Below are 12,959 nucleotides of genomic sequence, written 5' to 3'. Positions count from 1 at the left end.
ACTTTTAGAGTGGGAAGGGGTGCAAGGTAATACAACAGGAAAAAAAGGAACATTTGATTTGGCTTTATTTTACACTGCTGTCATCCACTGGGGTTGAGAAGTAGGGGACAATTGAGGCCTTGTTCATTTTGAAAAATAGACTATCAGCATTTTCAGTTGATCAGTTATTATGCTCCCGACAGTACTAAAAATCCACTCTGACAAAATACTAGCAACCGGGTAGGCCAGCACCTCCAGGGTGTAAAGGTACAGCTCATGCCGCATGTCTAGCTTGGATACCTAATAATTGTACGGTACAGAGGAATCACAGAGGATGCTGGTATGGTCGACCAGGTACTCCTTAACCATCTACAAAGACTTTTCTTTCCTTGTCAAACTAACCCTCACATCAGGGCTTGGGAACTAAGAAGTTATAATGAAGCTGATCCAGACCTTTGATAGTGTTCTGTTGCCTCTATTGGACCTGGTGTGTGTCTTCCTCATCTCTCTTCCTTGGTTACCCAAGGAACTATGATCTCTGCTGCCAGTTTTGTCAGATGTGAAAATTTTGTACAAATTGTTCAACTAGAGCTTTCTAGTATTGACCCATTTTACTAACTCTCTCAACCTCAGGAAGGAGAGATGGAAAGTTCTCCTTGTAGTGTGGGCTGAGAAGGCTGAACAACCAGTAATCTGTGTTGACATAAATGCGTATCACGTCAGAGTCACGAGAACGGCTGCAGGACATAAATTAGGCGTACACAAGGCATATCTTTATAAGTGGCTCAATCAAATGTGAATAGGTTTTCAGAAAGCACTGAGCCACTAAGTTGAGCATGTTGGCCAGGCCTGATTCATATACGAGTTTTCTAAGCTTCAGAGTCACCACCAGGTTACAGCCATTATCTCACACACAGCTATGCCTGATTGTAGATTAAGCGGCATCACGACATTAAAGGAGCATTTCAAATCTGACACTGTATTGGTCCAGCCTTATTTAGAACATCCTTTTATAGTGGAGGTTGATGCCTCAGAGATTGGAGTGGGAGCAGTGTTGTCACAGGGTACATGGTCTCTCACTCAACTCCTCTTGTGTGCGTTCTTTTCATGAAAATGTCTGTCTGCTGAAAAAAGCTATGATATTGGCACTCGTGAATTTTTGGGAATCAAATGGACCTTCGAGGAATGACGTCACTTCCTAGAAGGTGCCAAACATAAGGTCATGGTTATTACTGACCACAAAAATTTGACGTATCTTGAGTCAGCCAAAAGACTAAATTCCAGGCAAGCTAGATGGGTCATGTTCTTCTCTAGGTTTGAATTTGTAGTGACATTTAGATTTGAACAAAAAACATGAAAACCGATGCTCTCTCCCGATGTCTCTGCCCAGCCTACCCCAAACAACGCATTCAGAACAATTTCCCATTCAAGAAGAGGGTGTAGTTGTGTCAGCGGTCTCTCTAGATCTTGTTGAGGAGATTAGTAAAATCAAGAATTAGCCACTGACAATAATTATTCTCAAAAATCATATGTTCTTCCCCATGAGTACTCCAGGTGTTTCATAATTCTCTCTTTGCAGGTAACCCTGGGATTAGCAATACTATCTAACTAATAACAAGGGATTTTTGGTGGCGAACCATTGTTCGAGATTGTGGACAATATTTTTTTGCTTCAAAAAAACTCCCCGAACCCGCTCAGCAGTAGTTCTTCAGTCCTTACCCACTCCAAGTCCTTGGACCCACCTCTCCATTGGTTTCATTACTGATCTCCCATCCTCAGAATGGAAAACTGTAATTTAGGTAGTGGTGGATAAATTTAGCAAACATTGTCTGGGTTGCCAAACTCCCAAACTTTAAGTAAGTTTTTCATCCAACACATTGGATGTCTTCATAGGATTCCGGAAAATATTATTTCCGATACGGAAAAGTCAGAGAAAATCTGAAAAGTGCACAGAATTGAAAGCCCTCATCCATTAATAGTAGATGCATTAATGGGCCGAGCTGTGCTATTAGGGAGTAGAAATATCAAATCCAAGATTCCCCCGGCTACGTTGTGTCCCACGTTCATTGATCCTTATAAGATTATTGAGGTGCTCAATGCAGTAGCCTTCCATTTAAACCCCAACCCTCCTCATATTGAATTCCCAATGTCTTTTATAAATATTTGCTTAAGAGATATTATTTGCTGGTGCAGTGCACCCTGTTGATAATAACCCCCCTCCACCTGTGTTGGTTGAAGGCAGCTTCGAGTATGAAGTGGAAAAAATCAAATTTTCCAGGATAGTAAGTTAATTGTTGCAGTACCTTGTTCATTCGAAATGCTATGGACAAGAGAAAAGATCGTGGGTGGCAGCTAACGACATCAATGATGACAATCTTATCAGAAAGTTCCATCCTTCATTCCATGTTATAGCCTGGTCCTAAGTGTCCAGAGGCATTTTGACAGTTTGAAAAATATCAGGTGATGTGTATTTGTGTTATAAGGAAGGATGCTTCCTCAGGGTACAACACCATTTCTTAAGGTGTGCAAAATTATTAGGCAGCTTGTTTTCCTCACCATAGTGAATAAGGGACACAGACTCCAGTGCAATCCATCCATGATCAGTGGATATGCTCCAGTTGGAGGCAGAAATGTTATAGCAGAAAGACAGAGACGCTGACCTTACACTGACCTGAAGATCCATGGTCTGCATCTGGACCTGGTGAAAACCTTGGATCATCAGGTCAGCGTCTATGACTCTCTGCTATAGCATTTGTGCCGCCAACTGGAGCATATCCAATGATATTGGACTGATCATGGACTGATTGCACTGAAGTCTGTGTTGTGTTTGTTTATCACTATGATGATTATTACAAAAATGATGAATATTTATCCCATGAATTGATTGTTTTGTGGATGTTTGAGGAGAATATTTAAAGAAATTGATTAGAACAATTTGGATGATATTTATGCAGTTTTTTACTTATTTGCTATGTGGAGCAGTGTGGATGAACAACTGCATTGCGGCATAATGTGCTGAAAATTAGTAAATGGATTTGGTTTCATTACAAAAATTCTATACAATGCAGAGGCAAAATAAAATATTTTAGTCCAACATGGAAAATTTGGTGAAAGGTCTTCTTAGCTCTTTTACATACAGTATGTGTCATTAGCTTGGGATGTAATATATAGATAACAGGTTGTCTTTAAATATGGTGGATATTTTTATGTAGTGAAAACCAGGTGTCAAGTTTCCTTTAAAATAATTTGCTATTTAAACATTTGCTGACAATATATAACTTGCTGACAATACATACCGTATAATAACCCTGTAGAATGTACGCCTGCAAGGGCAAGGACCTCTGCTTTCTCCACCTGTGTGTCATTGTTAGATTTTCCACTGTAATTTATATCTCTATGTATCCCTACAGCAACAAGGAAACAATGGGTGGAGCTCTAAAAATAAATAATAATAATAACTCCTAAAAATAAAGCTATCAATATTAATCAAAATCTAAAATGCATTTAGAAAATCCCAGTCTAAATATCTTATTATTTCATATGGAAATTAAAGAAAGTTTCTATTTCAGTAGACTTGAGATGGCCTTCTTTTTTGCCAGGTGTTCAAGGGTCAAGCCCTTGGGCTCTAATTTTGAAGAAGGTTTAAATTCCCCAGTTTTAGACATTGTTTTCATTTATATTTTACATTTGCCTATCTATATTTTAGATTGTAGATTTAAGTCGAGGAGTGATTCTTAACACTGAAGGACGATATCTTCAGGACTCCCAAGGAAAGCCTCTTCGCATAAAGTTAGGAGGAGATGGACGAACGATTATTGGTAAGTTCTAAACACAAAATGTGATAAAACCAATTTTTTTGACGCTGAGGGATTGGTAATATATTCCTTAGGGAATAGTAATTTGTTACTTGTATGTGTATGTATCATTGATTCTTCACAGATTTAAATGGCACCCCAGTTGTGAGTCCTGATGGATTACCGCTCTTTGGGCATGGAAGGTCCAGCAAGCCTGTGGCAAGTCCTCAAGACAAACCTGTTCTAAGCCTTGGTGGAAGACCTCTAAGGGGTCTTGAAGTGGCAAGAACTACCAGAGCCACCACCACAAGGATGACAACCACTCCAACTACCACAACAACCCCAACAACCCTTCCACCAACAACTACTATTGTTACTACACCTGAACAAACTACTATCGAACCAACTACAGAAGAACCATTTATTCCTACCTGTGCACCAGGTTCTTTCGCACAATATGATGAGGAAGGAAATATGATTATGGGAACTGATGACAAACCAGATTGCTACACGGAAGGTACCTCAAAAATGTGATTTAACATGTATATTTAACACTTTTTATACAGCTCTAGAATCTGATAGGGACAAAATCAACTACAGTAATTTTCATATTAAATTGGTTGAACCAGAATGAAAGTTCATCAATATGTAACGGGTTTTCCAAGATTACAGGAAAGGAATATAGTCGTTATGCAAATATAAAAATACTTTGATCTGCCCTGAGCACGGCAGATCAAAGTGCGCCTACGCAGGACCTCAATGCCAGCACGTGTGTATGACGTAAACGCGTCATGCACCGTGGCTTCAGAATAAGAAAGACCAAGATGGCCGAGAGGGGAGGCACCGATCCCGGAGAACGGTGCCACCCATCCAACTGCTGTACACCAGAGCGATCTTCTAGGTGAGTATTATAAAGTGTTTTTTATGTTATATAGCACAACCTGGGCTCTTATATACAGTATGCTAGAATGCTGTATATAAGAGCCCAGTGGTGGTGGCCGCAGCTTATATGCCGATAATGTGGTGAAAGGTTCCCTTTAAAATAAGCAATAAATTTCATTCAACTTCACAATTGTGTCCCACTTGTTATTGATTCTTCACCATAACATTACATTTTTTATCTTTATATTTGAAGCCTGAAATGTGGGAAAAAATTTGAAAAATTCAAGGGAGCCGAATACTTTTGCAAGGCACTGCACTTTCCTACCCTTTTTGATATATACAATGGGACCAGTTATTGTACAAATTACATAAGATTGTGCCACCCAATCAATCATACAGCTATTGGATACACAACTAGTTGCTACTGTAAAGAGTCAATACATTTATATTTCTAGAATGTGGAAAAGATTGTACTGTAATATGAGCGATCTGCCAACAGATTTTAAAAGGAATCCATCAACAGATACTTTTGTATGTTTTATGCCAAAAACAATTTAGAACTCTTTATTATAATTATACTATTTTTCCCCCTCATAATTTATGTTGTGTTTATATTTTATGTGCTTTTTAATTAGATTGGCACTCATTAAGATGTCTACACATGAGCAGTGCTTGTGAAATCACAGAGTTTTCTAGGCTAATATTTCTTCACTGTTATCATTGAATATAACATTTAATATTAACTGTTTTAACAGATAGCTATTCTGGCCAAGACCTAATTGTTACAACTGAAGCCCCAGAAAGAATCACATACTTCGATCTTGATCAAGGTAAAAATTCATAACCTTGTAAAATGTGATATGGTAGAAGTTAAACAAAATATACATATAGAAAGCTGCTGTGTGTTAACAATAAAAGCAGTGTGCACGAATGGACAATTTTAAGATGATGGATGATCGGGCTCAGAAGTGAGATATAGATAAGTGTAAAGTTTTTATTTTGGAATAAAAAAAACACTTATCCGTAACATATTAAATGATATAGCATTTGGAGATATTACTGCTTAGCAAGTTATACTAGGCTGCTGCAGATAATGTAAAATAATATCATGGGAAGCCTCAAAAGATGTATAACTTAACATGCTAAATAAACAAACAAACAAGTTTTATCATTAAAGGGACTCTGTCAGCAGGTTTTTGCTATGTAAGCCGAAGCCAGCAATGCTGCAAGGGTTAACACAGAAAGTGCAGGGAAGCCTGTTTTGTCACAGTCTGATCCTTTGTTTAATTGCTATGATTATGATTGTTCAGGCAGCAGGACCCTTTTCATTATAGGACTAGAAATTCAAGTGCAGAGAAGTCTGCCATGCCCCCTCCGGTGATTGATACTTCACCATCAATGTACAATCTCTAGTGAAAGCCTGCTGTGGGTGGGGACAGCTCCGAGAACTCTGCTACATGACTAAACCTAAAAATTCAGATTGTGTTACAATGGCTGCAGACAGTAAACCAAGTGACACATCATTGGATTCAGAACTTCCTTGCCTACATCATGCTTCTCTCAGATGAGGTAGCAAAAACCTGCTGACAGATTCCCTTTAAGAAAATTGTTAGTCAGATACTCACAGAATAATGTATATTGGAAAGTCATACCAGAGCAGTAGAATATTAAGAGGCAGTAAACCAAATGCATTAAAAGGAATCTGTCAGCAGGTTTTAGCTATCTCATCTGAGAGCAGCATGATGTAGGAAAAGAGATCCTGAATCCAATGATGTATCATTTAGTTTGCAGGGAGTAGCCGTTCTGTCAGAATTTTTAGATTTAGCATGTAGCAGAGTTGGAAAAGCTAATCACACCCACAGTAAGCTCTCAGTGTACAATGACTATAGACATTGAGCTTAGAGGGGGACATGGTCAGACTAGTGTAGTCTGGGCAATGATGCTCATGGGTGATAAAAGATTGTTGAACTCTGTGTCAGCCTCTATCTCCTGCTGTCTTCAGATTACATAGCAAAATGCTGCTGATAGATTCACTTTAAGGGAATGAGAAAACTGCTGTACCAATAAAGACTATTCATAATGTTTTCTGAGTGACCTAATTACTATTTAATACATCTTTAATTAGTAAATACAATATTTGTCAAATTATGCTTTTATAGCAGAGTTTGTAATCCTATTATAGGTATAGGGTATAGGTATATAGGTATCCTATTCACTACAAAAATGATTCCCCATTAGCCTTTTAGTGTGGAACTGTAGATTTAGGACTCAATAATTTAACTATGTTTTGAAATTCTTGGACGGCAATATTTACATTTGGTAGACATCATTTTTTTGTAATTGTAAACAGTGAGTAACCTCAGAGGTGACAGGGCTGGGTGACAATGTCTTTTTAACATTATTGTTTACATTACTATTAGTGATGAGCGAGCAATAAAATGCTTGAGTACTCGGTATGCGAATCGAGTAGATTGGAAGGCTCGGGGCTCGTCTCGGGTATAATGGAAGTCAATGGGAAACTTGAGCATTTTTCGGCAGACCCTGCCAGAATTTCTAGGGGGCAGTAAAATCACTGAAATGGATGATAAAAAAAAGTGCTCAAATTGAATGGGAACAGCATGGGGTAGCTACCTGGACACGTCTCTGAACCACAGGTTGCTGCTGGCAACAATGTTGTCAGTGTATTACGCCACATTTATGGAGTGACAATAAAATAAAGATAACCTAGATTTTACAGGAAAAATGTTAGGATACATTACTGTATTTCCTGTATAATGACTTGTATATAAGGCAAAATATAAAAGAGAAAAAAAATGCCTCTTCTACCCCTTAGGCTATGTTCACACAGTGTTTTTGTTGCGTTTTTGCTTTCAATGGTGAAAAAATACTGAAAAAAACACTGAAAGCATTTACACGCTCCTTCTTTAAAAAATGTAGCAGTTTTCCATTTCAGTCAGGAAAAAAAAAATAATCACTTTCATGAGATTTCTGTTTTCTTCCCATTTGTAAGGAGTGAGACTCCTAGACTGGTGAAGCCTATGTACAAAGTGCAAGGCCTATCAAAATTTGAAAGAAGGGATTGCAATCTACCTTGGCATACATGTAGAGGATGGACTCAGAAAACATTTTTCCCCCATTTGGAAGGAGTGGGATTCCTAGACTGATAAAGTGTATAGAGCTTTCAGAAATTAGATGGAGGCACTCCAATACACCATGGAACGCACGTAGAGTAGGGTCTCAGGAAACATTTAGAAGCAGTGAGACTTCTTTGGTGAACAACACAGAGTCCCGGATTAAAGGCCACTACTCCGGGTACAAGTGACACAACAAGGACCTTCAGTCATATGACTCCGATTTTGCTCCTGCTAAGGTGGGTGGCAGTTCCACCTGTGTCAGTTAAAGGCATCAGGCAGCCTCGAGGCTTCAAATAGATTGAAGCAGGGGTTTCAAAACTATTTTTTATCTCCTTGGAGACCTTTGTCAATAAATTAATGAACCATGTTGCGGGAACTTCTCCAACCCTCCTCAAAGAAAGAACAACACAAGTCCTTTGTCCATTTATTCACATAATGCATTTGGGCTTTTCTCCCGGTGTATGAATGCATTTTTATTTTATTTTTTTACATGTAATTGAGGCAAATCTGAAACTCGCAGACCATAGTGACTGCAACCTTTCTTGTTAAATTGATTCCGTGGGATTTTAGTGCTACGGGGGGCATAATAACTAATAAGCGCATCCGCTTGTCAATTGAAAATGCCGACAGGCTGACTGTTCTCAAAATGAACAAGGCCTAAATTGGCCCCGACTTCTCAACCCCTGTGGATGACATATCAGAACATAAAGCCAATTCAAATGTTCTTTTTCATTCTGGTGTATTTCCATGCACCCCTTCCCACCCCAAAAAAGGTATACGGTTCATGGTTTATTATTTTAATTATCCTCCTCCTTCTCCTCCTACACCATATTAACAGTGATATCTTGCAGGCCTCGCTCCAAATCTTTGGAGGACTATCAGGCATCCCTTACTTATAGTTTTACCTGACCCAAATCTGAGTCTTGCAGGGTGCATTCACAGCTCCTTCCATGCTTAAGTTGATTTAGTGGATTTTTAGTGCCGCTAGGGCCATAACTGATAGGCACTTCCATCTGTCAATTGAAAATGCTGACAGGCTGACTGTCCTCCTTCTACTCCTCCACCATATCCACAGTCTCATCAAGTGGCACTCGTTCAGAATTTCTAGAGGGCCAGAAGGCAGCCCTCACTCATAATAGTAGAGGGCCAGCAGGCGGTCCTCACTCAAAATTTTTAGAAGAACAGCAGGCAGCCCTCAACCAATTTTTACAGGGACATCTTTCAGTCCTCACTCAAATTATAGAGGACCAGTAGCCAACTCACACTCATAGTTTTCAGAGGGCCAGCAGGCAGCCCACTCTCAATTTTTAGAGGACCAGCAGCCTGCCGCACTGAATTTTGAGAACGCCATCAGACGCAGTGGGGGGGAAGTCAGAGGGAGAAGGTGGGCAACTGTTTCCAAGAGCCCCCACACACAGCAAGTTCCAAAGCCAAAGGCTACGTGTTCCCCGGTCTGTCACTTTTTTATAGAAAGTGTGGCCGATAAATGAACGGTCTTTTGCAATCTGTGCCATACCAACATCAGGAGTGGCCTGCCGTGGTGAAGCCTAGAAAATGACTTTTGTGGTAACGTAGCAGCAGCAAGGTTTGTAAGGATAGAATCCCTGCCTACATGTCTCCAATACACTATCCCTTCTACAGAAGCTTGTCCTACATGAAATGCAGATAAGAGCGGTACTAGTATAGAATAGAACAGATTTAAATTAGCCCTGAAAAGGACTGTTGCTTTAATGTTGCACTAGTAGTTACTGTGACAATATAACACACTGTCCTTTCTCTAGCAGAAACTCTTTCGACACTACTTCTGGGTACAGTGCGTTGAGCATAGTGTCACCAGGTGTTTTATACACCGAAGAGGCTATGCGACCAACCAATCACAGTACTATGAGTGGCCATCATGGCTAAGCAGACAATCCTCGTATGGTTAGTGGCTGAAAAAAAATCTATGAAACATGCAGGGCAAGGACTTGAGCATGGCCCCCAAGTACCAGGATACTCAATTGAGTATCGAGTGTCTCGAGTACCCATGCATGCTCGCCCCTCACTAATTACTACACCATGTGCAGAATTATTAGGCAAGTTGTATTTTAGTGGATTTTTTTATTATTGATCAACAACTATGTTCTTAATCAACCCAAAAGACTCATAAAAATCAAAGCTTAATATTTTTGGAAGTTGGAGTGTTTTTTTTTTTAGATTTGGCTATCTTAGGAGGATATCTGTTTGTGCAGGTAACTATTACTGTGCAGAATTATTAGGCAACTTAATAAAAACTAATTATATTCCCATCTCACTTGTTTATTTTCACCAGGTAAGCCAATATAATGGCACAAAATTTAGAAATAAACATTTCTGACATGCAAAAACAAAACCCCAAAAAATTAGTGACCAATATAGCCACCTTTCTTTATGATGACACTCAACAGCCTACCATCCATATACTCTGTCAGTTGCTTGATCTGTTTACGATCAACATTGCGTGCAGCAGCCACCACAGCCTCCCAGACACTGTTCTGAGAGGTGTACTGTTTTACCTCCCTGTAGATCTAACATTTTATGAGGGACTATAGGTTCTCTATGGGGTTCAGATCAAGTGAACAAGGAGGCCATGTCATTATTTTTTCATCTTTTAGACCTTTACTGGCCAGCCACGCTGTGGAGTAGTTGGATGCATGTGATGGAGCATTGTCCTGCATGAAAATTATGTTTTGCTTGAACGATAGCGACTTCTTCCTGTACCACTGCTTGAAGAAGTTGTCTTCCAGACACTAGCAGTAAGTCTGGGAGTTGAGCTTCATGCTATCCTTAACCCGAAAAGGTCCCACAAGTTCATCTTTGATACCAGCCCATACAAGTACCACACCTACACCTTGCTGGCGTCTGAGTTGGAGTGGAGCTCTCTGACCTTTACTGATCCAGCTTTTGGCCCATCCATCTGGCCCATCAAGAGTCACTCTCATTTCATCAGTCAATAAAGCCTTTGAAAAATCAGTCTTAAGATATTTCTTGGCCCAGTCTTGACGTTTTATCTTATGTTTCTTGTTCAAAAGTGGTTGTTTTGCAGTCTTACTTACCTTGGCCATATCCCCGAGTATGGCAAACCTTGTGCTTTTTGATACTCCAGTAACGTTGCAGCTCTGAAATATGGCCAAACTGGTGGCAAATGGCATCTTGCCAGCTTCATGCTTGATTTTCCTCAATTCATAGGCAGTTATTTTGCGCATTTTTTGCCCAACAGGCTTCTTGCGACCCTGTGATCAGGCTTCAAAAGTTTGTCAATTTCAACACTGCTGCATCCGACTGCAAGACATGTCACACTTTTGGACTTTTAAGAGCCCGTCAAATCTCTCTTCTGACCTATTTTGCCAAAGGAAAGGAAGTTGCCTAATAATTAAGCACACCTTATATAGGGTGTTCATGTCTTAAGGCCCAGTCACACTAAACAACTTACCAGCGATCCCATCAACGATACAACCTGATAGTGATCGCTGGTAAGTTGCTAGGAGGTCGCTGGTGAGATGTCACACTAACGCTCCAGCGATCCCACCAGCAACCTGACCTGGCAGGGATCGCTGGAGCGTCGCTACACGTGGAATCATGCTGCGCTTGGTAACTAAGGTAAATATCGGGTAACCAACCCGATATTTACCTTGGTTACAAGCGCACAGTGCGTTTTGATGCGTTTTTTTCCCCAGGTTGGTCCCTGCATTTTTTTACCATTATCTATGGCAAAAAATGCAGGTACGTGCAGAAAAGAAATGACATGCTCATTCTTTTTCTCAAGAAATTCTGCAGAAAAAATGCTCTTGAGAAAAAAAATCGCAGTGTTCACACAGCTATTTTTTTTCCCATAGGTTTTGGTGGGAAATGTCTACAGAAAGGTTACAAACATTTCTCAAGAAATTTCTGCAGCAAAACCGTGGGTAAAAATGCAGCGTGCGCACAGGGCCTTATGGTCACAGACTACATTAAAGTTGAATGTGCTGAGAAACAAAAAGCCAGTTATAGCCAGATTGTGCAACATTAGTAATGAAACCCAACTGCAAAAATGATTGTTAGCCCAAAATATATGTAATTAAGAAAAAAAAAATGTTAGCAAAAGTGGCTAACCCGTTTCACTATTTCAGGACTGCCCTAAAACTTCAAACGTCTGGACAATTGTCTTTTATGCCTGCACTGATGTTCTAAAATGGTAATACAGTTTAATTAGTTTTCATGACATTGTGAAGCTGTGGGGAAGGGAAGCTGGCTGCCCCATACAACCAGGCTTCCCGAATAGAAGATGAGCAAGCACTATAAATACAGAGTAGGGAACACTTACCCTGCTTTCATCCCTGAACCCAGTGAATATGTAATCACCTGGTGCAGGTGGAGGCAGGAGCTTCAGGCTGAAATTCCATCGCAGCTGGGGCTAATATACCAGCTCCTGGTACAAGAGATATCAGCAAAAAAAAAAAAAAAATGTATTGATGTGTTAAAATTCCCCAAAAGGGCTTTATGGATCTTATAGGGGAACACAGGGAATTAAATAAATGAAAAAGAAATGTTTTCTCTTTTACGTGACATATCCTGTTATTTATCTTTTTATGTGAAATTAATAAATAAACAACTATAGCAAATTGTAATACTGTTGCCTCTGATAATATGATAGGAGTAATAAAAATGAAAAAAGTTTTAGTTTTGCCATTTAAGTATATTAATGACCGCTGTTGACATATGAAATCACATCATTTTCAGATGAGTTAATTGAGACCACGCGTCGTCCAATACATACAACAACAACACGGCTTCCGATTATTATTGAGAATCCAGAAATAAGGTCATTCGACGACAATTTGGTGTCTGAATTTGATGCAACAGGCAAGAAAAGATTTACTGGTATGTGTCTGTGAAAAGAGATTCCTTACGACGATAGCTTGTGTGTTTTATTTATAAGGTTTTCCTAAAAGAGAGGTATTAAAATATGATATTAGTAGCATCCTATTTATTTAGAATGTAACCATTTTATTTTGTAATAAAGGAAAACTATAATCATAAAATTACCTATTGTTTATGCCTGCTTTTTGTGCAAAATTTATTTTTTAATTTTGGGACTATAATTTTTACATTATCACAATCAGTAGTAAACATAAAAAATATAAATTTTGCAATTCTCACACTGATCACTGGG

General features: G+C 39.3%; 1 protein-coding gene across 1 annotated transcript in view; it reads left to right on the top strand.

Moving 5' to 3' along the window:
- The window catches only part of FNDC1 (fibronectin type III domain containing 1), a 391,652-nt gene that overhangs the window by 295,320 nt on the left and 83,373 nt on the right, over positions 1 to 12,959 (top strand). Inside the window, exons 10-13 of the mRNA XM_075338178.1 lie at positions 3,686 to 3,797; positions 3,919 to 4,290; positions 5,411 to 5,485; positions 12,527 to 12,667. Coding sequence (XP_075194293.1) covers positions 3,686 to 3,797; positions 3,919 to 4,290; positions 5,411 to 5,485; positions 12,527 to 12,667 — 700 coding nt within the window. The remainder of the gene's footprint in view (positions 1 to 3,685; positions 3,798 to 3,918; positions 4,291 to 5,410; positions 5,486 to 12,526; positions 12,668 to 12,959) is intronic.

This window comes from Anomaloglossus baeobatrachus, chromosome 3, assembly GCF_048569485.1.
Source record: "Anomaloglossus baeobatrachus isolate aAnoBae1 chromosome 3, aAnoBae1.hap1, whole genome shotgun sequence".
Lineage (NCBI taxonomy): Eukaryota > Metazoa > Chordata > Amphibia > Anura > Aromobatidae > Anomaloglossus > Anomaloglossus baeobatrachus.
The sequence above is the reverse complement of the archived record's forward strand: the minus strand, read 5'-3'. Positions and strand labels throughout refer to the sequence as shown.